The 22,906-nt window shown below is 38.5% G+C and overlaps 2 protein-coding genes across 2 annotated transcripts; both read left to right on the top strand.

Moving 5' to 3' along the window:
• The first annotated feature begins 33 nt into the window (after positions 1 to 33).
• On the top strand, positions 34 to 7,154 carry LOC128606299 (extracellular calcium-sensing receptor-like). The gene is made up of 6 exons (XM_053622334.1): positions 34 to 281; positions 1,226 to 1,502; positions 2,864 to 3,697; positions 4,565 to 4,774; positions 5,487 to 5,610; positions 6,250 to 7,154. Exons 1-6 carry the CDS (start codon positions 34 to 36, stop codon positions 7,152 to 7,154), a joined length of 2,598 nt encoding a protein of 865 aa, XP_053478309.1.
• A 4,929-nt stretch (positions 7,155 to 12,083) lies between these two features.
• LOC128606298 (extracellular calcium-sensing receptor-like) lies at positions 12,084 to 20,122 on the top strand. The gene is made up of 6 exons (XM_053622333.1): positions 12,084 to 12,654; positions 14,185 to 14,461; positions 15,832 to 16,665; positions 17,533 to 17,742; positions 18,455 to 18,578; positions 19,218 to 20,122. Exons 1-6 carry the CDS (start codon positions 12,407 to 12,409, stop codon positions 20,120 to 20,122), a joined length of 2,598 nt encoding a protein of 865 aa, XP_053478308.1. The 5' UTR covers positions 12,084 to 12,406.
• The last annotated feature ends 2,784 nt before the right edge of the window (positions 20,123 to 22,906 follow it).

Raw genomic sequence — 22,906 nt, 5'->3', positions numbered from 1 at the left:
GGAAGGCAGAGCAGTGAAGCTACACCATACCCCATGACTGCTGTAGTCCTTTCTCCCTGCCTTACCCTGCTGGCATTATTACTCTGGGTAGTGTGTGAGGATGTGGTGGGGAAATATCAGGAGGAGAGATGTGTGTACCTGGACCATGCACAGCATCTCGATACTGTGGGTCTCTCTCAGGATGGAGATGTGGTCATCGGTGCACTCATCAATTTCTATGTGCTGCCACCGACCTTTGACATGAGCTTCACCAAAGAACCGTACCTGCAGTCCTGCTCCGAGTGAGTTGCTGCCTCTTAATTCTCTCTCCAATGTCTTCCCAAATTTAAAAAAAAAATAAAAGTGACAAATTTTTGTCTGTATAACAACCATAAAAACTTTTGTTTTTTAAACCAGCACAACAATCGACCATATAAAGACTTAAATTCCAGTGTGCATTTGGCATCTGATTGCCTTTACAGGACACTTATCTGTATCTGATTTAGATAAACATGTTGTGATTTAAATCTCTGCAATGTAGTGCACAATATTCCTAGTGCACTATTTAAAATGAAGACTTTATAAATTGTGAAAATCCAGCACATGGAAATTATAAACTACAAACTTCACATTTTATGAAATATATTATATATTTGAAAGATTTGAAAGTTTTTTGTTTGTTTGTTTGTTTTAATGTTTTTACATACTTGCATGAGATATATGTTCTTGTTTTTATGTGTTTCAGTGAGGACCAACCTAAATAATAGTATTTTTGCTACCTGGCATCACTTATGTCTTAACACTTAAAAATCCATCCATCCATCCATCCATCTTCTACCGCTTACTCCATTTTCAGGGTCACGGGCACTTAAAAATCTTTCTGTATTTTATATCTACATGACTAAAGCCGAGTTCATTTTATTTGTAAGCTTTTAATTGTGTGGAATTCTTTGCAGTACAGTATATACATTAAGCTTCACTTTAATATACATGAGATCGTTATAACTAAAAACCTTAACAAATACTGAAAATGTAGCTTAATATATTAAATAAAAAGTGTTAATGCTGTACCACATTTAAAAAATCTCTCTCTCTCTCTCTCTCTCTCTTTCTGTCGCTCTCTCTCTCTCTCTCTCTCTCTCTCTCTCTCTCTCTATATATATACATGCTTCTGCTCTGAGTGTCAGCCACTGCAGGATTTTTTAAATCTCATCCAGCTATTAACTCTCTTTGCTTGTCTGCTCAGATTTCAGGAGAGTCCTGTACAGTGGGCTCAGGCTGTTGTCTTTGCTGTGGAGGAGATTAACAGAAATCCTTCTTTGCTCCCGGGGTTGCGACTGGGCTACCGTATCATGGATACCTGCACACGCTATCCTCATAGCCTGAGAGCGGTCATGTCCATGATCAGTGGAGGGAATGGCACTTGTGAGACCACCCGACCTGCCAAACTTATCATTGGAGACTCTGCTTCCACACAATGTATTATTCTGTCCAGAGTTCTGAGCCCACTACGTGTACCAATGGTGAGTGCCATGCAGAGCAAAACAAGAATGCAAGTTTATAAGGGTATCTGTCAAATACCATAAATGTAAATGAATAAACAGACAACATGCTACTCTATAGAGAGAACATTGAGCACTCTAGGACAAACCAGCTGTGCTTCACTGTTCCCTATAGGCCCTTGAAACACAGCCATGGGGGTCAATGATTTTAGAATTTTATTACAGTGGTGGAAATCACTAGGCACCACTAGCAAAGTTATTATATTTAATATTGAGTTCCTGTACAGTACTGTATGCAAGTAAGAAACCACACTTTTGATTTCACTCAAATTGGCATTCAGTATTTATTGTTAATGATTTGATGGCAAACAACAACAATGTTAAAATATGCAGTAAATTGAATCCACTTCCAGTCAAACAGCCATGCAGTACTTAGTGATGCAGATAAATGTTAAAGTTCAATATTACAAATAAAATATATACAGATTTCATACTGTTTTTTAAATTGTTGAAGACCTTTGTATGATTTTCTGCTAAAAATTTTTTTTCCTGTGATAATTGTTCATTATTGTTATTCTTATTAAATCGCACAAAGGCACTGAATGTACAGAAAGGGCTATTTGATTCGTAATGAAAGGTTGGTCTCTGACCTTTTTACAGAACTGTAAAAAATTCATTGAATTGAATGTGTTTAAGGAAAGCCTCTATAATGATAAGGTAAGGTAAAGAGTGTAGATATCTCTCTGTCTGTTTCTCTGTCTCTGTCAAGCTGTGCATGTTACTCATGCTGCCTGATGGGATGCATTATCCTGACTCTGTCTGCCCTTTGGTCTTGCCTGGCACATCCTGATGCTCTGCATCTGTCAGAGCTTCCCTCATTTGGGAATCACTTGCATGGATAGCCTGAATCATTTTCATGGATAAAGATTGCTATGGGTAGTCCCATATGTTACCCTAATGATTACACTCATCAAAAAAAGCTTATGCCTAAGTCTCACCTGTTCTTCAGTGGAGCTTCACTTGGATATTGGATCCAAGTCAGTGATGTCCAGAATTGTAATGACTTTTTTTTTTTTTTTCATTTTTCTTTATTTTTTTCCTGTAACATTTTCAATAATTCACATAAGACCAGGGGCAGTTGAATGATACTTAAATGGCTCAGTTGACAGCAGTATTAGATCAAATTGTGATTGTAAAGTCTTTGAGTTTCAAAACATTTTTTGTAAATGTTGGCAGCACATCAGATAATATGTTGTATATCTGAGAATATGAATGTATTTGAACAATTTTACTTTGTCATTAAGCTAAATATACTGAATTTTGTTGATAGTTTTGATCATCATGTTCAATTATGTTGGGAATATCTTCTGTTTATCCCTCAGATCAGCTACCTGGCTACATGTGTGTGTCTCAGTAACAGAAGAGAATATCCCAATTTCTTTCGCACCATCCCCAGTGACATGTATCAGGCTCGTACCATGGCCCAGATGGCCAAACGGTTCGGTTGGACCTGGGTTGGTGCTGTGGTGGCAGACAATGACTATGGACTCCAAGCAGTGCAGGCATTTCAGGAGGAGACGAAAGGTACCGGCATCTGCCTAGCTTTTGTCAGCACTCTTCTCCGTGAGAGATTGGCAAAAGACGTCGACCGTGCTGTGAAGATGGTGCAGAGCTCATCTGCTCGTGTGATTATGGTATTTGCTTGGTATATGGATGTAGAAGTGTTCCTCACTGAGCTGGTTCGCAGAAACGTCACAGACCGACAGTTCCTGGCCAGTGAGATCTGGAGTACCAGTAGCCTTCTCTTGAGCAACCCTGTGCTATACACCATTGCTCAAGGCACACTGGGAGTGGCTATTAGGAGTGCACCCATTCCTGGATTTGAGAAGCACCTACAAGAGCTCCATCCCTCCCGCTATCCTCGAGACGCAATACTGAGAGAGTTATGGGAGAGGACGTTTGGCTGCAGCCCAGTGCAGAACAACATGGTAGCATCTCAGAGTGGCTTACCACCGTGCAGTGGGAAGGAGAGCCTAAAGGGGGTTCAGAATAGTGTTACAGATGTCTCCAACTTAAGAGCCACTTATAACGTGTATCTGGCTGTTTATGCAGCTGCATATGCACTCCACTCTCTGCTGGCCTGCACTGCACCTAACAGTTCTGACCCCACGGTGACCCCAGGCTGCTCATCACCAGACATCATCACTACACAACAGGTAAGATGTGTTATTTATAACAAAATTTGATATAATTTATTTCATTTTCAAGTTTATATCAGCATTTTATTCATGATGCTTCATTTATAATACAGGTGAAAGTCATTAGTGATACGTCTATTTGGATTTCAACAATTTTCAATTGAGTGCTGTTATAGGCCTGTCCTCCATGACTGAGTTGTATGATAACAATGTTAATTATTTTCCTGTCCTGAAATACACTGTAAATCTGGATAAGTTCATTTAACTCAAAAAATTTGAGAAAACTAATTACCTCAAAATTTTTAAGTTGATAAATCAATTTCTTTAAGCCAAATACACTTAAATATAACAAAAATTTAACTCAAGCTTGTTATATTTAAGTGTATTTGGCTTAAAGAAATTGATTTATCAACTTAAAAATTTTGAGGTAATTAGTTTCCTCAATTTTTTTGAGTTAAATGAACTTATCTGGTTTTACAGTGTACTATTACCCTTATACCATCGCAATTTTCCACATTTTTAAACTATTAATGAAAGAAGCATAATGCTTTTATAGTTTTAGATGTTTTGCATCATCTTCAAGGCAAGTTAGTTCCTGTTATCATTTACATTATAACAACTATAAACTATTTTTCCCCTCACCTGCCTCCCATCTTTTCCATCTTACTAAGAGTTTCTAAGATAATAAGACATATATTTATAATAAATATAAATGAATAGGAATAAGAATTTAATAATAATAATAATAAGAAGAAGAAGAGGGCAGAAAATACAGCTTGTTACAGACAAACCAGAAAGTTTAAAATGTAAAAGCTTTAGAAAAAAAATTATATGCTATCCAATATGTGGCAGTCCTCCTAGCTCACTCTCCTCCTGTCCTCCTAGCTCTTAGAGCAGCTTAAGCTGCTCAATTTCACAACACAGCTGGGAGAGAAGTTTTATTTTCAAGATGGGGAAATTCCAGCTGTTTATGACATAGTGAATTGGCAGAGAGGTACTGGAGGAACCTTGCAGTATGTCCTCATTGGCCGACTGGAGGGTTCTAACCTTATCATTAAGGAATCTGCCATCAGCTGGCCAGGAAACTCTAACAAGGTAAATCATCTGTGGCTGCCACAGTGTTACCTCACAGTTTCAGTGTCTGATCCTGACTTACTGTTTATGTGGTGTTTCATATGTTATCCCCTTGATTGCAGGGGTTTTCTCCAGGTTCTTTGAGAAACCCTGCCAGTAGTTGAATATATACAGCATACTCTCTGTGTGAGTGAGTGAGTGAGTGAGTGAGTATGATCCCTTTTGATAGACTTGCTATGAAATATATTTATAATATTGCTTAAGAACTTTTTGGTGCAGAGACTTCTTTTAAATTGCAGTCTGACAGATACAGTATTGGTGGCTTTACAAGAACATATACACAATTGCAAATCCACTTGTAGCTTCACAATTTTCAGTAAAATGAAAGACATTTTTGTTTATTTTTTGTTTGCATTATAAACTAGCACTCCACAAAGTTTTCATAGTTTTATATATTATTTGTTGTTTAATTTTTAAGGCCTACAGCATTCAAATAATTTTGTACAATCAGATGTTTTGTTATTCAGTCCCCACACTAATCATAAATTCATTCATCAACAGGGCTGTGTGCATCATCAACTTATATGTGCTGGAAATTATATAACACTAAAAAAAATGTTTATTGACAGTTTAACAGGCTGAAAATAGGCAGAGGGTAAAATGCATCATAAAAATCTAAAGTGCGTACAACTTTGACTTGATTTCTAAATGCCCTTTTTCTCTGATCAATTAGGTGCCTGTCTCTGTGTGCACTGCTGAATGCCCCCAAGGCACACGCAAAGCTATAAGGAAGGGCCTGCCAGTTTGCTGCTTTGACTGCCTGCCCTGCGCTGAAGGCGAATTCAGCAATGTCACAGGTCATCCAAAGTCCCTTTAGCACTATAGAAAGCTCGTAAAAATGAAATACAGTGCACATCATCTTCATAGAAAGGCAGAACATGTGAAATGTCAACTTTACCATGGACGTTCCCTATAACATTCAATGAAATTGTTTTCATTATCTACTGTGTTGTTGTAATTTGTCAGAAGGTGTTTCTATAATAATACTTTTAATAATAAGTATATGTTAACGTGCTCCTTCTAATATGTCACTATATTAACAACCTTACATAGTAAGAAGGACTTGCATGGTGGACTCTCCACATAAAAATATAAAAAATGTGTAAGTAGTGACAAAAATTCTATAAAGAGCTGTTCAATGAACATTTATGGAAGGAGTCTCCAGTATCAGTTCTTTGTAACTGTTGTTTGCTTCTCAGCAATGTAGCATTTGTCTTTATTAAAAAGAGAGGCTGGTGAAGTATTGACTGTTTTTAGTTGCTATAAAGAAAATGTCATAATAGGACCTAACCGCATTTGCATACATTGTACAACATTAAACACAATCTTTAATTAAAAAAAAAAAAAAGCCATCATTGGAAAATGATGAATGGGATGTGCTAAATGTTTTATTTATTTATTTATTTATTTAAAAAAAAAAAAAATCTCTTTTACAGGCTCACTACAATGTTATCATTGCCCACCAGAATTCTGGTCCAACAGTCTCAGGACTGCATGTGTACCACGTGAGGTTGAGTACCTCTCCTTCAGTGAGTCCATGGGCATCACCTTGACGACTGTTGCTGTGTGTGGTGCCATGACGACAGCAGCTGTGGGTGTGGTTTTTGTGTACTACAGGCAGACTCCTATCGTCAAGGCCAACAACTCTGAGCTGAGCTTCCTGCTCTTGCTGTCACTCAAACTCTGCTTCCTGTGCTCACTGGTGTTTGTGGGTCAGCCCTCATTATGGTCATGCAGGCTACAGCAAGCAGCGTTCGGGATCAGTTTTGTTCTCTGCATCTCATGCATCCTGGTCAAAACCATTGTGGTTCTGGTTGCATTTCGTTCAGCTAGACCTGGATCTGCAGCACTTATGAAGTGGTTTGGACCAAGCCAGCAAAGAGGAAGTGTTCTGTTCTTTACCTGTATTCAGGTGATTATCTGTGCTGTATGGTTGTCCCTCAGCCCCCCCCTTCCTCACCGCAACTTAAGCATTCAAGGGTCAAAGATCATCTTAGAGTGCATGGTGGGGTCAGTGACAGGATTTTCTCTGGTTTTGGGCTACATTGGACTGTTAGCTGCCATCTGCTTCCTTCTGGCCTTCTTTGCCCGGAAGCTTCCAGATAATTTTAACGAAGCCAAATTTATCACTTTCAGCATGTTGATCTTCTGTGCTGTGTGGATCACATTTGTTCCAGCATATGTCAGTTCTCCTGGGAAGTACAGTGTCGCTGTAGAGATATTTGCCATCCTGGCTTCTAGTTTTGGTCTCCTGATATGTATATTTGCCCCAAAATGTTACATTATTTTACTTAAGCCAGAAAACAACACCAAGAAATTCCTCATGGCGAAAACACAATAGAGAACAGATTTTAACAGCATCTGTGCTATAGTCACTGCCTTTTCATTAATAATGAAAAAAATGTTCATCAGTCATACTACTGATTTTAAGTGACTAAATATTTCAAATGATACTTTTAGATACCCCCAGAGTGTGTTGGTGGAAATATTAAAATCTTGCTAGTTAATATTTAATAAATTGTATATGTTCCTCCACATAAAGTTCATGTAAACTGTTTCTACTGTTTATAATTGCTAATAAATAAAAGTCATTTAGAGCCTTACTCAGATCCAGTTAATCAGGCTCAGATTAATTTGTGTGTGTGTGTACGTGTGTGAATGTGTAAGTACTGCTAAATGTGGGTGCTAATTTAAAAATATGTTAAACATTTATAAAAAAAAAAAAACTTAACCCATATATTCTCTCAGTTATAGTCACCTCCCATTTCCCTCCTCTACCTATTTCTTCCCTGTTGCATGTCAGAAATCAAGCAAGACATGCAGCTTTGAAGAGACTCTATGTCCCCTCTTTCCTATAATATGTGATAAAACACCACCCTCATCATCTGTCACAGCTCACTGGTCAGATAAATATCCAATTACGTGTAAAGAATTTCTACTGCACTGTTCCTTGTATTTTTCAAGCCAGGAGGGAGTCTTCAAAACCTGTAGTGGCTCAGTTTATGTCAATAAAGCTCTCACATAGGCTGAGGCCATTTGATTCCAAAGAGGTGAAAGTTTTAAATCCTATAATCGTATAACTGACATGTTCTAATTAGTGTTAATTTATTTACCGCTCATTAGTGACGTTTTGTGTGACATGGTGGAGGGGTTTATCATGACTCACATCCACGATATTCTTTCTACTCCCCTGTGAAAGCCATGAGCCAAGTCAAGCAGGTGTTAAGCAGGCTTCTGAAGCAACAGCTTTATGTAAAATCACTTCAAAGATTTCTTGGATTTACAAATTTCTGCAGAGGATTCATTTTTGAATGTGGAAAAATGGAAATGTGGAAAACACAAAGCACCCAAAATGTGACCTTGGGATTATCTGCACCTGGAAGCCCTCATTTTTTCCTTTCTATTGAGGAACACCCATTCCACTTTATCAGAATCTAATGCATCTGTGGCATTCCAATATGAAGGGAGACATTTATCCTGCCAACTACGCCAAAAAATGTGGCAATATTCCAATATGAAGGGAAAACGTCTACCCTGCCAACCACACCAGAATGTGGCAATATTCCCAATTGGAGGGAGACGTTTATCCCAAATTCAGTAAATCCAACTATGCCACCCTGGGGGAGAACCAGGGAAATACTCCCAAACAAAAGGCACACAGATAAGTTTCACCAATCGGGGCAAGGAACATGAGAGTGAGACATGAGTACGAATATAAAAAATTATGTTTTATTATGACACTTTAGCATCATTTAAAACTTAACATGAAAATATAAAGTCACTTTCCCATGAAACACAATAAGGGTTTTAAAACTAAGAACTTCTTCAGGCCCAGGCTTGGCAGGGACAAGGCAGGCCAGCTACAACTCGGGAGGTCATCCAAGCCCACTGCAAGTCACACCAAAAACCACACTACCTGCACCATAAGGAAGTTGTGTTGGCACACTGTGAAGCACACCACTGACTAAATGCAGCTAGCCTCCCCTGTCCCACCAAGACTCACTGGCTCCTGGAGAGAATGAAGACACCGATTAACCGAAAGTTACAAACACTAAACAACAAACAAAGAAAGACAGATATTACAGACACTGTGGTATGGTAGCTATAACACCCAGGCCCACTGACACCACCACAAGAAATGGAGGCAGTTGACAACACCTAAGCAAGACCAGAATTATGGCAAACAGTACAAATGACAAATTATGGCCACTATAGCATGGTGACAGTAAGGCTCAACATACACCCTCTCAGTAGTAAGGTGGTTAGGTGGAATAACAAACCTGGAACAGGTTTGAGGCTAGGAAACACTAATTTTACCACTCTCAGACTACTCACTCTCTTACTATATGTGGTTACAAAACAAACCAGACATACATCCAAAACTAAAGAAAAACAAAATACATGAAGCAGAACAGTACATAAAAGCAAACCAATTGTTGAAACAAAAACACAATAAAGCAAAGCAAAGCAAAACAATCCAATAAAGCAAAACAGCAGCGGCGTCACATGTAGCGTCTTCAGCTAGGGGTTTGTCTTGAGGAGACTCCCCACTCTCACCTTAACACAAAGATCAGAGTGTCAACCTAAATCTACCAAGCCCCAATGTGAAAAAGGGAAAGGTGCACTTACCATTGGGTTGAACAAACACCAGACACGAAGTTGTATGATTACTCACAGGCACCGCGGCTCGACGTACATACTCATATCATTCAGCCACTGGCTAAATGTTGCGATCACTGAACGCCATCTCCGGCACCAATTTGCCACAAAGCACGCGCCACCAGCAACGCTCTAAAACTATAAAAACAACAAATTAGCCTTGAGGCGTTCACCTCATTACGCCGTGACAAAGCCTGAACGCTCAGTGTTGCCTTGTGGATTAATGACAGCTAAAAATCTCAAAACAAAAAAGAAAAATTAAAGGTTACAATTAAACGAATTTGAAAGAATCCGGATAGCTTTGTTGTTATTTGGAAGGGTAGCTCATTTTCTCATGATGGATGTTTCATTTTCAGTTTGGTAGACCTGCTCAAGATTGGGATAGGATGGTGTTGAGGGGGTGGGGCGGGGGGGGGGGGGGGGGGGGCGGGGGGTATTGTCCAATAAACTGATCAGTTCTTTCTTTGATTCCTTGTGAGTATTCAACAGTTTGCAAATAGACAAAACCCATTTATTGACTATATAAGAAAAGATAATACTTTATTAATATAATCTACTCTGAGGGGATAACACCCCACAGAGGAGACAATGCTTTCCTGTCCACTTTCTGTAGTGATACATCTTTCAATAAACAAATATCTGCTCGAGTAAAGATTGTATTCTGCCCGTTCTCATGCACCTGGCTTTATCTCTATAGCAGAACCTCTGACCTTCATTCTCAAGAAGGGGTCATACAAGTTTGCATGGAAGAATTCAACTAAACAAGCCTTTTCTCAACTCAAAGAAGCATTCACCACAACTTAAAATCTTAAAACACCCTGATCCATCATGACCTTTAATTGTAGAGGTGGACACATCAGAGACAGCAGTGGGGGCCATCTCTGACAACCTCAGGATGTAACAGTGAAAGAAGTGGTGCAACCTGCTGGGGTGGGATAAACATCTCTTCTTTATTTACAGTACATGTGGATCATAAGAATCTTGAATAATTGAAAATAGCAAAAAGCTTGAATTGAAGACAGGCCAGATGGGCCTATTCTTTTCCAAGTTCCAGGTCACCATATCTTATAATCCTGATTCCAAGAACACAAAAGTAGACTCCTTGTCATGGCTTTATCCTGCACCTCAGAGAGGAAAACACTGATCATTGGACTGAACACTGAACATTTATCATGTTTCATTGATGCCATCTCATGGGACATATTATTCATCACTTGATACAGGATATCCAGGAGTGAACTTATCAGTTGCTCCTGAACAAATGCTGGTGGAACTCTAAGGTAACCTAAATTCATAAATTAATTTCCACACGCTCTGCCTGTACCTAAGCCAAAGTTCCCAGAAGCCTGCCTGTAGATAAACTACCAGGAACCTGACATCTGGTTAACACCCCAAGCTAAAGGGCAGTTAGAGATAATTTTGTAACACGGATATTACCTCATGCAGGGTTTGAACCCTCATGTCCAGGGACCCAAGGCAAGAACTGAACCCAGTGAAAAAGATGGACCCCAGTGCGGAGAAAGCCAATATACATTATATTCTACCAAAGACCTGGCAGGAGTCCAGGAGGCATCAGACGGTGTAAGCTGGTGTACCACCAATGATATGAGGGTTTGGCAGTGGTGTGGCTGCCTTGCAAGAATTTACGGCAAAAAAACTGATTGAGACAGGAGATATGAAAAGCTGGGTTAACCTGCAAAGTACAGAAAGATCGGCTATGGGGTTTACTTACTTAGCACCTTAAAAAGGCCCATGTACCAAGGGGCTAGTTTTTTTGACTCTAGGTACAATGACAGATCCTTAGAGGATAGCCAGGTGCATTGGCCTGTGCAGACAGTGGCGCCCGGTTAGCACTGGCAATTGGCATGGCGTTCTCGAGTGAGTGAGGTTGCCAGTAGAGAATCCTGGGCTTTTTTCCAGATTCGCCTACACTGCCATACTAGTTGTTCTGCTGTGCTGATGTCTGCCTCCTGCTCAGGGAACAAAGGAGGTGGGAACCAGAACTGACACTCAAAAGTGACATCTCAAATGTCACAGAGTATTGTGAGAGTACTCGGCCCAGAGTAGGTGCTCACATCAAGAAGAAGGATTAGATGAGGGCAGGCATCAGAGGGTCTTTTCCAGGTCTTTCAATAATAATAATAATAATAATAACAATAATAATAATAATAATAATGTTTATTTTATATATAACACCTTTCTATCACCTTTGTTTTATTTTATATAGCAGCAAGGTCATTTTACACAATAAAATATTAGCATAAAACAACAAGAATTTTTAAAAAATTATTTACAAAAAGGGTATTGTTCCAAAACAATTTGTACAATAATAATAAATATCAAATACAAATTAATAACAATAATATTATGCACCTTCTCAGGAATATACTACACATTTTAGTTTGGCAAGATTAACTGTTACTGAATTTTATTTTATTTATTATTTACTTTTATTCAGAGCAAACTTCAAAAGCTTCTGAATGGTTAAAAGTGCTGCCTCAGATGTTGGATAATGTTCACCTTCACTAGAATATCCTTCATTTTATGTGAAGTGTTACGTGTTACTGATTTTAAATGCATTTTTATTTAAAAAAAATAAAAAATAAAAATTCAATAGCTTCTTAATAGTTAACATTACTATCCAAAACCAACTTGTATAATAACTCATTAAATCTCACTCACTATATCACTCACTGACTCAGCTGTGTGCCTAATTCCTAATTGTTGAGCAATTATCTCTATTTCTTGGACCCGGGAGAAGGAGGTGTGATTTGGAACACCTCAGAACATTTTAGTAACATGTTTTTTATTTTTGTTTCTTTTCTTTTCTTTTCTTTTTTTTTTTTATCTCTTAGGACTTCATGGTATTAGAAATAGCTCCAGAAACTGTGTGCAGCCAGAGGAAGGCAGAACATTGACGCTTCACTTGATCCTATGACTGCTGCGGTCCTTTCATCGAGCCTGTTCCAACTGGCATTACTATTATGGGTAGTGTGTGAGGTTGTGGTGGGGACACCTCAGGAGGAGAAATGTGTGTACTTGGACCATGCACAGCATATTGACACTGTGGGCCTCTCTCAGGATGGAGATGTGGTCCTTGGAGCACTCATCAATTTCTACATGCAGCCACCAGCCCTGGACATGAGCTTCACCAAAGAACCGTACCTGCAGCCCTGTTATGAGTGAGTGAGTTGCTGGCTCTCAGTGTCTCTCCAAAGTAATCAAATATTTAACTAAACTTATAATGGCTTAACTAAAAATGATATTTTTGACGAATATAATTTTTGCCTGTTTATGCTTTCTCTTCACAGTCAAACCTGGACCATTTCTCAGTGCACAATTATTATGACATGTTTTAGTATTATTATTTTTTTTTTTTTACATTTTAGTCGCAAACCTGCATTAGACAAGTCAGTGTTATATGCTAGTTATGTGCCAGCCATTCTGTTAAAATTTCAGGGCTAAAACGTGCCAGTTTTTTTTCCCCCCCTGATTCATCCCATCTGCCTCACTAGCCAGTCATGTTAAATCTGGTCTGATATTAACATTATTACATTTATTATCGACTTCATATAGCCTGTTTGTCTGAAACATTTAATCTTATTTATATCTAAATCTCAATGAATCAAAAACAGTATACATATAAATAATGTTGTGTTGATGGAACATTTAGGAACAGAAAGCTCATTGGCTCTAATAAATAGGCAATATATTGTTGAAGACAAATAATGTTTATGAAATCTGTACTGAGGGGGTCTGTGGAATTTAACCTTCTTTGCTTGTTTTATATGCAGTTTTAGACAGTTCATTTATTTTCTTTCATGTCCATTCAGACAGCGGCAGAGCGAGCCCTCTCGAGCTTTTTTTGCTGTAGTTGGTTGTTATTTTGGTTGTTACTGGTTTGGTTCAGTAACACCGTAATACATATATGGATAATATATTCACTATTACCATCATAAAAAAACAACACACAGACATTTGAAACTGTATAAACAACAAACTACAGTACATTACTATACTGTTTTATTTTTTAAAACACTAGCATGAGAAAATCTTGTCTTCTTGCTTCTATATGTTTAAGTAATCACCAACCTAAATAATAGTATTTTATCTCTCTCTCTCTCTCTCTCTCTCTCTCTCTCTCTCTGTGTGTGTATATATATATATATATATATATATATATATATATATATATATATATATATAGAGAGAGAGAGAGAGAGAGAGAGAGAGAGAGTTAAATACTCTTCTGTAGAGCATAGGTCATTCTCTTGAAATACAACTGATTTAATTGTGTTATTGTGTGATATGATGATTATGATGATAATAAGACTATATCCATTAATACTCTGTACTGATTAATCTAACTAATTATTTTAAAAATGGCATATAATTTTTAAAAAGTGCATGACCCTAAAAAAAAACCTTTATAAATTACTTGATCAGTTTAATGCTTTACTAAGGATGAATTTAGATCAGTGAAGTACACTTTAATATACAGAGGTTAAATTTGAAGTGTTCCACTTTACTCTATCCTTTATCCCTCTTTATCCCGGTTTGCAAATATTTACCCTATCTCTCCTTTTTTTCTTGTAGGTTTCTGTGTTTGTGTATGTACCCACTTTTATTTTATTGATCGACATGCTATGTGTATCAAACGCTGCAGGGGTTTATATAATCCAGCTATTAACTCTCTTTGCTTGTCTGCTCAGATTTCAGGAGAGTCCTGTGCAGTGGGCTCAGGCTCTTGTCTTTGCTGTGGAGGAGATTAACAGAAATCCTTCTTTGCTCCCGGGGTTGCGACTGGGCTACCGTATCATGGATACCTGCACACGCTATCCTCATAGCCTGAGAGCGGTCATGTCCATGATCAGTGGAGGGAATGGCACTTGTGAGACCACCCGACCTGCCAAACTTATCATTGGAGACTCTGCTTCCACACAATGTATTATTCTGTCCAGAGTTCTGAGCCCACTACGTGTACCAATGGTGAGTGCCATGCAGAGCAAAACAAGAATGCAAGTTTATAAGGGTATCTGTCAAATACCATAAATGTAAATGAATAAACAGACAACATGCTACTCTATAGAGAGAACATTGAGCACTCTAGGACAAACCAGCTGTGCTTCACTGTTCCCTATAGGCCCTTGAAACACAGCCATGGGGGTCAATGATTTTAGAATTTTATTACAGTGGTGGAAATCACTAGGCACCACTAGCAAAGTTATTATATTTAATATTGAGTTCCTGTACAGTACTGTATGCAAGTAAGAAACCACACTTTTGATTTCACTCAAATTGGCATTCAGTATTTATTGTTAATGATTTGATGGCAAACAACAACAATGTTAAAATATGCAGTAAATTGAATCCACTTCCAGTCAAACAGCCATGCAGTACTTAGTGATGCAGATAAATGTTAAAGTTCAATATTACAAATAAAATATATACAGATTTCATACTGTTTTTTAAATTGTTGAAGACCTTTGTATGATTTTCTGCTAAAAATTTTTTTTCCTGTGATAATTGTTCATTATTGTTATTCTTATTAAATCGCACAAAGGCACTGAATGTACAGAAAGGGCTATTTGATTCGTAATGAAAGGTTGGTCTCTGACCTTTTTACAGAACTGTAAAAAATTCATTGAATTGAATGTGTTTAAGGAAAGCCTCTATAATGATAAGGTAAGGTAAAGAGTGTAGATATCTCTCTGTCTGTTTCTCTGTCTCTGTCAAGCTGTGCATGTTACTCATGCTGCCTGATGGGATGCATTATCCTGACTCTGTCTGCCCTTTGGTCTTGCCTGGCACATCCTGATGCTCTGCATCTGTCAGAGCTTCCCTCATTTGGGAATCACTTGCATGGATAGCCTGAATCATTTTCATGGATAAAGATTGCTATGGGTAGTCCCATATGTTACCCTAATGATTACACTCATCAAAAAAAGCTTATGCCTAAGTCTCACCTGTTCTTCAGTGGAGCTTCACTTGGATATTGGATCCAAGTCAGTGATGTCCAGAATTGTAATGCCTTTTTTTTTTTTTTCTTCATTTTACTTTATTTTTTCCCTGTAACATTTTCAATAATTCACATAAGACCAGGGGCAGTTGAATGATACTTAAATGGCTCAGTTGACAGCAGTATTAGATCAAATTGTGGGTTGATGCTGTAAATTCTTTGAGTTTCAAAACATTTTTTGTAAATGTTGGCAGCACATCAGATAATATGTTGTATATCTGAGAATATGAATGTATTTGAACAATTTTACTTTGTCATTAAGCTAAATATACTGAATTTTGTTGATAGTTTTGATCATCATGTTCAATTATGTTGGGAATATCTTCTGTTTATCCCTCAGATCAGCTACCTGGCTACATGTGTGTGTCTCAGTAACAGAAGAGAATATCCCAATTTCTTTCGCACCATCCCCAGTGACATGTATCAGGCTCGTACCATGGCCCAGATGGCCAAACGGTTCGGTTGGACCTGGGTTGGTGCTGTGGTGGCAGACAATGACTATGGACTCCAAGCAGTGCAGGCATTTCAGGAGGAGACGAAAGGTACCGGCATCTGCCTAGCTTTTGTCAGCACTCTTCTCCGTGAGAGATTGGCAAAAGACGTCGACCGTGCTGTGAAGATGGTGCAGAGCTCATCTGCTCGTGTGATTATGGTATTTGCTTGGTATATGGATGTAGAAGTGTTCCTCACTGAGCTGGTTCGCAGAAACGTCACAGACCGACAGTTCCTGGCCAGTGAGATCTGGAGTACCAGTAGCCTTCTCTTGAGCAACCCTGTGCTATACACCATTGCTCAAGGCACACTGGGAGTGGCTATTAGGAGTGCACCCATTCCTGGATTTGAGAAGCACCTACAAGAGCTCCATCCCTCCCGCTATCCTCGAGACGCAATACTGAGAGAGTTATGGGAGAGGACGTTTGGCTGCAGCCCAGTGCAGAACAACATGGTAGCATCTCAGAGTGGCTTACCACCGTGCAGTGGGAAGGAGAGCCTAAAGGGGGTTCAGAATAGTGTTACAGATGTCTCCAACTTAAGAGCCACTTATAACGTGTATCTGGCTGTTTATGCAGCTGCATATGCACTCCACTCTCTGCTGGCCTGCACTGCACCTAACAGTTCTGACCCCACGGTGACCCCAGGCTGCTCATCACCAGACATCATCACTACACAACAGGTAAGATGTGTTATTTATAACAAAATTTGATATAATTTATTTCATTTTCAAGTTTATATCAGCATTTTATTCATGATGCTTCATTTATAATACAGGTGAAAGTCATTAGTGATACGTCTATTTGGATTTCAACAATTTTCAATTGAGTGCTGTTATAGGCCTGTCCTCCATGACTGAGTTGTATGATAACAATGTTAATTATTTTCCTGTCCTGAAATACACTGTAAATCTGGATAAGTTCATTTAACTCAAAAAATTTGAGAAAACTAATTACCTCAAAATTTTTAAGTTGATAAATCAATTTCTTTAAGCCAAATACACTTAAATATAACACAAATTTAACTCAAGCTTGTTATATTGAAGTGTATTTGGCTTAAAGAAATTGATTTATCAACTTAAAAATTTTGAGGTAATTAGTTTCCTCAATTTTTTTGAGTTAAATGAACTTATCTGGTTTTACAGTGTACTATTACCCTTATACCATCGCAATTTTCCACATTTTTAAACTATTAATGAAAGAAGCATAATGCTTTTATAGTTTTAGATGTTTTGCATCATCTTCAAGGCAAGTTAGTTCCTGTTATCATTTACATTATAACAACTATAAACTATTTTTCCCCTCACCTGCCTCCCATCTTTTCCATCTTACTAAGAGTTTCTAAGATAATAAGACATATATTTATAATAAATATAAATGAATAGGAATAAGAATTTAATAATAATAATAATAAGAAGAAGAAGAGGGCAGAAAATACAGCTTGTTACAGACAAACCAGAAAGTTTAAAATGTAAAAGCTTTAGAAAAAAAATTATATGCTATCCAATATGTGGCAGTCCTCCTAGCTCACTCTCCTCCTGTCCTCCTAGCTCTTAGAGCAGCTTAAGCTGCTCAATTTCACAACACAGCTGGGAGAGAAGTTTTATTTTCAAGATGGGGAAATTCCAGCTGTTTATGACATAGTGAATTGGCAGAGAGGTACTGGAGGAACCTTGCAGTATGTCCTCATTGGCCGACTGGAGGGTTCTAACCTTATCATTAAGGAATCTGCCATCAGCTGGCCAGGAAACTCTAACAAGGTAAATCATCTGTGGCTGCCACAGTGTTACCTCACAGTTTCAGTGTCTGATCCTGACTTACTGTTTATGTGGTGTTTCATATGTTATCCCCTTGATTGCAGGGGTTTTCTCCAGGTTCTTTGAGAAACCCTGCCAGTAGTTGAATATATACAGCATACTCTCTGTGTGAGTGAGTGAGTGAGTGAGTGAGTATGATCCCTTTTGATAGACTTGCTATGAAATATATTTATAATATTGCTTAAGAACTTTTTGGTGCAGAGACTTCTTTTAAATTGCAGTCTGACAGATACAGTATTGGTGGCTTTACAAGAACATATACACAATTGCAAATCCACTTGTAGCTTCACAATTTTCAGTAAAATGAAAGACATTTTTGTTTATTTTTTGTTTGCATTATAAACTAGCACTCCACAAAGTTTTCATAGTTTTATATATTATTTGTTGTTTAATTTTTAAGGCCTACAGCATTCAAATAATTTTGTACAATCAGATGTTTTGTTATTCAGTCCCCACACTAATCATAAATTCATTCATCAACAGGGCTGTGTGCATCATCAACTTATATGTGCTGGAAATTATATAACACTAAAAAAAATGTTTATTGACAGTTTAACAGGCTGAAAATAGGCAGAGGGTAAAATGCATCATAAAAATCTAAAGTGCGTACAACTTTGACTTGATTTCTAAATGCCCTTTTTCTCTGATCAATTAGGTGCCTGTCTCTGTGTGCACTGCTGAATGCCCCCAAGGCACACGCAAAGCTATAAGGAAGGGCCTGCCAGTTTGCTGCTTTGACTGCCTGCCCTGCGCTGAAGGCGAATTCAGCAATGTCACAGGTCATCCAAAGTCCCTTTAGCACTATAGAAAGCTCGTAAAAATGAAATACAGTGCACATCATCTTCATAGAAAGGCAGAACATGTGAAATGTCAACTTTACCATGGACGTTCCCTATAACATTCAATGAAATTGTTTTCATTATCTACTGTGTTGTTGTAATTTGTCAGAAGGTGTTTCTATAATAATACTTTTAATAATAAGTATATGTTAACGTGCTCCTTCTAATATGTCACTATATTAACAACCTTACATAGTAAGAAGGACTTGCATGGTGGACTCTCCACATAAAAATATAAAAAATGTGTAAGTAGTGACAAAAATTCTATAAAGAGCTGTTCAATGAACATTTATGGAAGGAGTCTCCAGTATCAGTTCTTTGTAACTGTTGTTTGCTTCTCAGCAATGTAGCATTTGTCTTTATTAAAAAGAGAGGCTGGTGAAGTATTGACTGTTTTTAGTTGCTATAAAGAAAATGTCATAATAGGACCTAACCGCATTTGCATACATTGTACAACATTAAACACAATCTTTAATTAAAAAAAAAAAAAAGCCATCATTGGAAAATGATGAATGGGATGTGCTAAATGTTTTATTTATTTATTTATTTATTTAAAAAAAAAAAAAATCTCTTTTACAGGCTCACTACAATGTTATCATTGCCCACCAGAATTCTGGTCCAACAGTCTCAGGACTGCATGTGTACCACGTGAGGTTGAGTACCTCTCCTTCAGTGAGTCCATGGGCATCACCTTGACGACTGTTGCTGTGTGTGGTGCCATGACGACAGCAGCTGTGGGTGTGGTTTTTGTGTACTACAGGCAGACTCCTATCGTCAAGGCCAACAACTCTGAGCTGAGCTTCCTGCTCTTGCTGTCACTCAAACTCTGCTTCCTGTGCTCACTGGTGTTTGTGGGTCAGCCCTCATTATGGTCATGCAGGCTACAGCAAGCAGCGTTCGGGATCAGTTTTGTTCTCTGCATCTCATGCATCCTGGTCAAAACCATTGTGGTTCTGGTTGCATTTCGTTCAGCTAGACCTGGATCTGCAGCACTTATGAAGTGGTTTGGACCAAGCCAGCAAAGAGGAAGTGTTCTGTTCTTTACCTGTATTCAGGTGATTATCTGTGCTGTATGGTTGTCCCTCAGCCCCCCCCTTCCTCACCGCAACTTAAGCATTCAAGGGTCAAAGATCATCTTAGAGTGCATGGTGGGGTCAGTGACAGGATTTTCTCTGGTTTTGGGCTACATTGGACTGTTAGCTGCCATCTGCTTCCTTCTGGCCTTCTTTGCCCGGAAGCTTCCAGATAATTTTAACGAAGCCAAATTTATCACTTTCAGCATGTTGATCTTCTGTGCTGTGTGGATCACATTTGTTCCAGCATATGTCAGTTCTCCTGGGAAGTACAGTGTCGCTGTAGAGATATTTGCCATCCTGGCTTCTAGTTTTGGTCTCCTGATATGTATATTTGCCCCAAAATGTTACATTATTTTACTTAAGCCAGAAAACAACACCAAGAAATTCCTCATGGCGAAAACACAATAGAGAACAGATTTTAACAGCATCTGTGCTATAGTCACTGCCTTTTCATTAATAATGAAAAAAATGTTCATCAGTCATACTACTGATTTTAAGTGACTAAATATTTCAAATGATACTTTTAGATACCCCCAGAGTGTGTTGGTGGAAATATTAAAATCTTGCTAGTTAATATTTAATAAATTGTATATGTTCCTCCACATAAAGTTCATGTAAACTGTTTCTACTGTTTATAATTGCTAATAAATAAAAGTCATTTAGAGCCTTACTCAGATCCAGTTAATCAGGCTCAGATTAATTTGTGTGTGTGTGTACGTGTGTGAATGTGTAAGTACTGCTAAATGTGGGTGCTAATTTAAAAATATGTTAAACATTTATAAAAAAAAAAAACTTAACCCATATATTCTCTCAGTTATAGTCACCTCCCATTTCCCTCCTCTACCTATTTCTTCCCTGTTGCATGTCAGAAATCAAGCAAGACATGCAGCTTTGAAGAGACTCTATGTCCCCTCTTTCCTATAATATGTGATAAAACACCACCCTCATCATCTGTCACAGCTCACTGGTCAGATAAATATCCAATTACGTGTAAAGAATTTCTACTGCACTGTTCCTTGTATTTTTCAAGCCAGGAGGGAGTCTTCAAAACCTGTAGTGGCTCAGTTTATGTCAATAAAGCTCTCACATAGGCTGAGGCCATTTGATTCCAAAGAGGTGAAAGTTTTAAATCCTATAATCGTATAACTGACATGTTCTAATTAGTGTTAATTTATTTACCGCTCATTAGTGACGTTTTGTGTGACATGGTGGAGGGGTTTATCATGACTCACATCCACGATATTCTTTCTACTCCCCTGTGAAAGCCATGAGCCAAGTCAAGCAGGTGTTAAGCAGGCTTCTGAAGCAACAGCTTTATGTAAAATCACTTCAAAGATTTCTTGGATTTACAAATTTCTGCAGAGGATTCATTTTTGAATGTGGAAAAATGGAAATGTGGAAAACACAAAGCACCCAAAATGTGACCTTGGGATTATCTGCACCTGGAAGCCCTCATTTTTTCCTTTCTATTGAGGAACACCCATTCCACTTTATCAGAATCTAATGCATCTGTGGCATTCCAATATGAAGGGAGACATTTATCCTGCCAACTACGCCAAAAAATGTGGCAATATTCCAATATGAAGGGAAAACGTCTACCCTGCCAACCACACCAGAATGTGGCAATATTCCCAATTGGAGGGAGACGTTTATCCCAAATTCAGTAAATCCAACTATGCCACCCTGGGGGAGAACCAGGGAAATACTCCCAAACAAAAGGCACACAGATAAGTTTCACCAATCGGGGCAAGGAACATGAGAGTGAGACATGAGTACGAATATAAAAAATTATGTTTTATTATGACACTTTAGCATCATTTAAAACTTAACATGAAAATATAAAGTCACTTTCCCATGAAACACAATAAGGGTTTTAAAACTAAGAACTTCTTCAGGCCCAGGCTTGGCAGGGACAAGGCAGGCCAGCTACAACTCGGGAGGTCATCCAAGCCCACTGCAAGTCACACCAAAAACCACACTACCTGCACCATAAGGAAGTTGTGTTGGCACACTGTGAAGCACACCACTGACTAAATGCAGCTAGCCTCCCCTGTCCCACCAAGACTCACTGGCTCCTGGAGAGAATGAAGACACCGATTAACCGAAAGTTACAAACACTAAACAACAAACAAAGAAAGACAGATATTACAGACACTGTGGTATGGTAGCTATAACACCCAGGCCCACTGACACCACCACAAGAAATGGAGGCAGTTGACAACACCTAAGCAAGACCAGAATTATGGCAAACAGTACAAATGACAAATTATGGCCACTATAGCATGGTGACAGTAAGGCTCAACATACACCCTCTCAGTAGTAAGGTGGTTAGGTGGAATAACAAACCTGGAACAGGTTTGAGGCTAGGAAACACTAATTTTACCACTCTCAGACTACTCACTCTCTTACTATATGTGGTTACAAAACAAACCAGACATACATCCAAAACTAAAGAAAAACAAAATACATGAAGCAGAACAGTACATAAAAGCAAACCAATTGTTGAAACAAAAACACAATAAAGCAAAGCAAAGCAAAACAATCCAATAAAGCAAAACAGCAGCGGCGTCACATGTAGCGTCTTCAGCTAGGGGTTTGTCTTGAGGAGACTCCCCACTCTCACCTTAACACAAAGATCAGAGTGTCAACCTAAATCTACCAAGCCCCAATGTGAAAAAGGGAAAGGTGCACTTACCATTGGGTTGAACAAACACCAGACACGAAGTTGTATGATTACTCACAGGCACCGCGGCTCGACGTACATACTCATATCATTCAGCCACTGGCTAAATGTTGCGATCACTGAACGCCATCTCCGGCACCAATTTGCCACAAAGCACGCGCCACCAGCAACGCTCTAAAACTATAAAAACAACAAATTAGCCTTGAGGCGTTCACCTCATTACGCCGTGACAAAGCCTGAACGCTCAGTGTTGCCTTGTGGATTAATGACAGCTAAAAATCTCAAAACAAAAAAGAAAAATTAAAGGTTACAATTAAACGAATTTGAAAGAATCCGGATAGCTTTGTTGTTATTTGGAAGGGTAGCTCATTTTCTCATGATGGATGTTTCATTTTCAGTTTGGTAGACCTGCTCAAGATTGGGATAGGATGGTGTTGAGGGGGTGGGGCGGGGGGGGGGGGGGGGGCGGGGGGTATTGTCCAATAAACTGATCAGTTCTTTCTTTGATT

The sequence above is a fragment of the Ictalurus furcatus genome, chromosome 4 (genome assembly GCF_023375685.1).
Source record: "Ictalurus furcatus strain D&B chromosome 4, Billie_1.0, whole genome shotgun sequence".
NCBI lineage: Eukaryota > Metazoa > Chordata > Actinopteri > Siluriformes > Ictaluridae > Ictalurus > Ictalurus furcatus.
Note: the sequence above shows the minus strand (reverse complement) of the source record. Positions and strands in the feature narration are given on the sequence as shown.

Bases quoted from the DNA above. Each gene is read 5' to 3' on its own strand.
- LOC128606299 (XM_053622334.1), top strand. From the start codon at position 34: ATGACTGCTGTAGTCCTTTCTCCCTGCCTTACCCTGCTGGCATTATTA. The intron at 282-1,225 runs GTGAGTTGCTGC...TTGTCTGCTCAG, and splicing joins TACCTGCAGTCCTGCTCCGA to ATTTCAGGAGAGTCCTGTAC. The intron at 3,698-4,564 runs GTAAGATGTGTT...CTGTCCTCCTAG, and splicing joins ACATCATCACTACACAACAG to CTCTTAGAGCAGCTTAAGCT.
- LOC128606298 (XM_053622333.1), top strand. From the start codon at position 12,407: ATGACTGCTGCGGTCCTTTCATCGAGCCTGTTCCAACTGGCATTACTA. The intron at 14,462-15,831 runs GTGAGTGCCATG...TTTATCCCTCAG, and splicing joins GCCCACTACGTGTACCAATG to ATCAGCTACCTGGCTACATG. The intron at 17,743-18,454 runs GTAAATCATCTG...CTGATCAATTAG, and splicing joins GGCCAGGAAACTCTAACAAG to GTGCCTGTCTCTGTGTGCAC.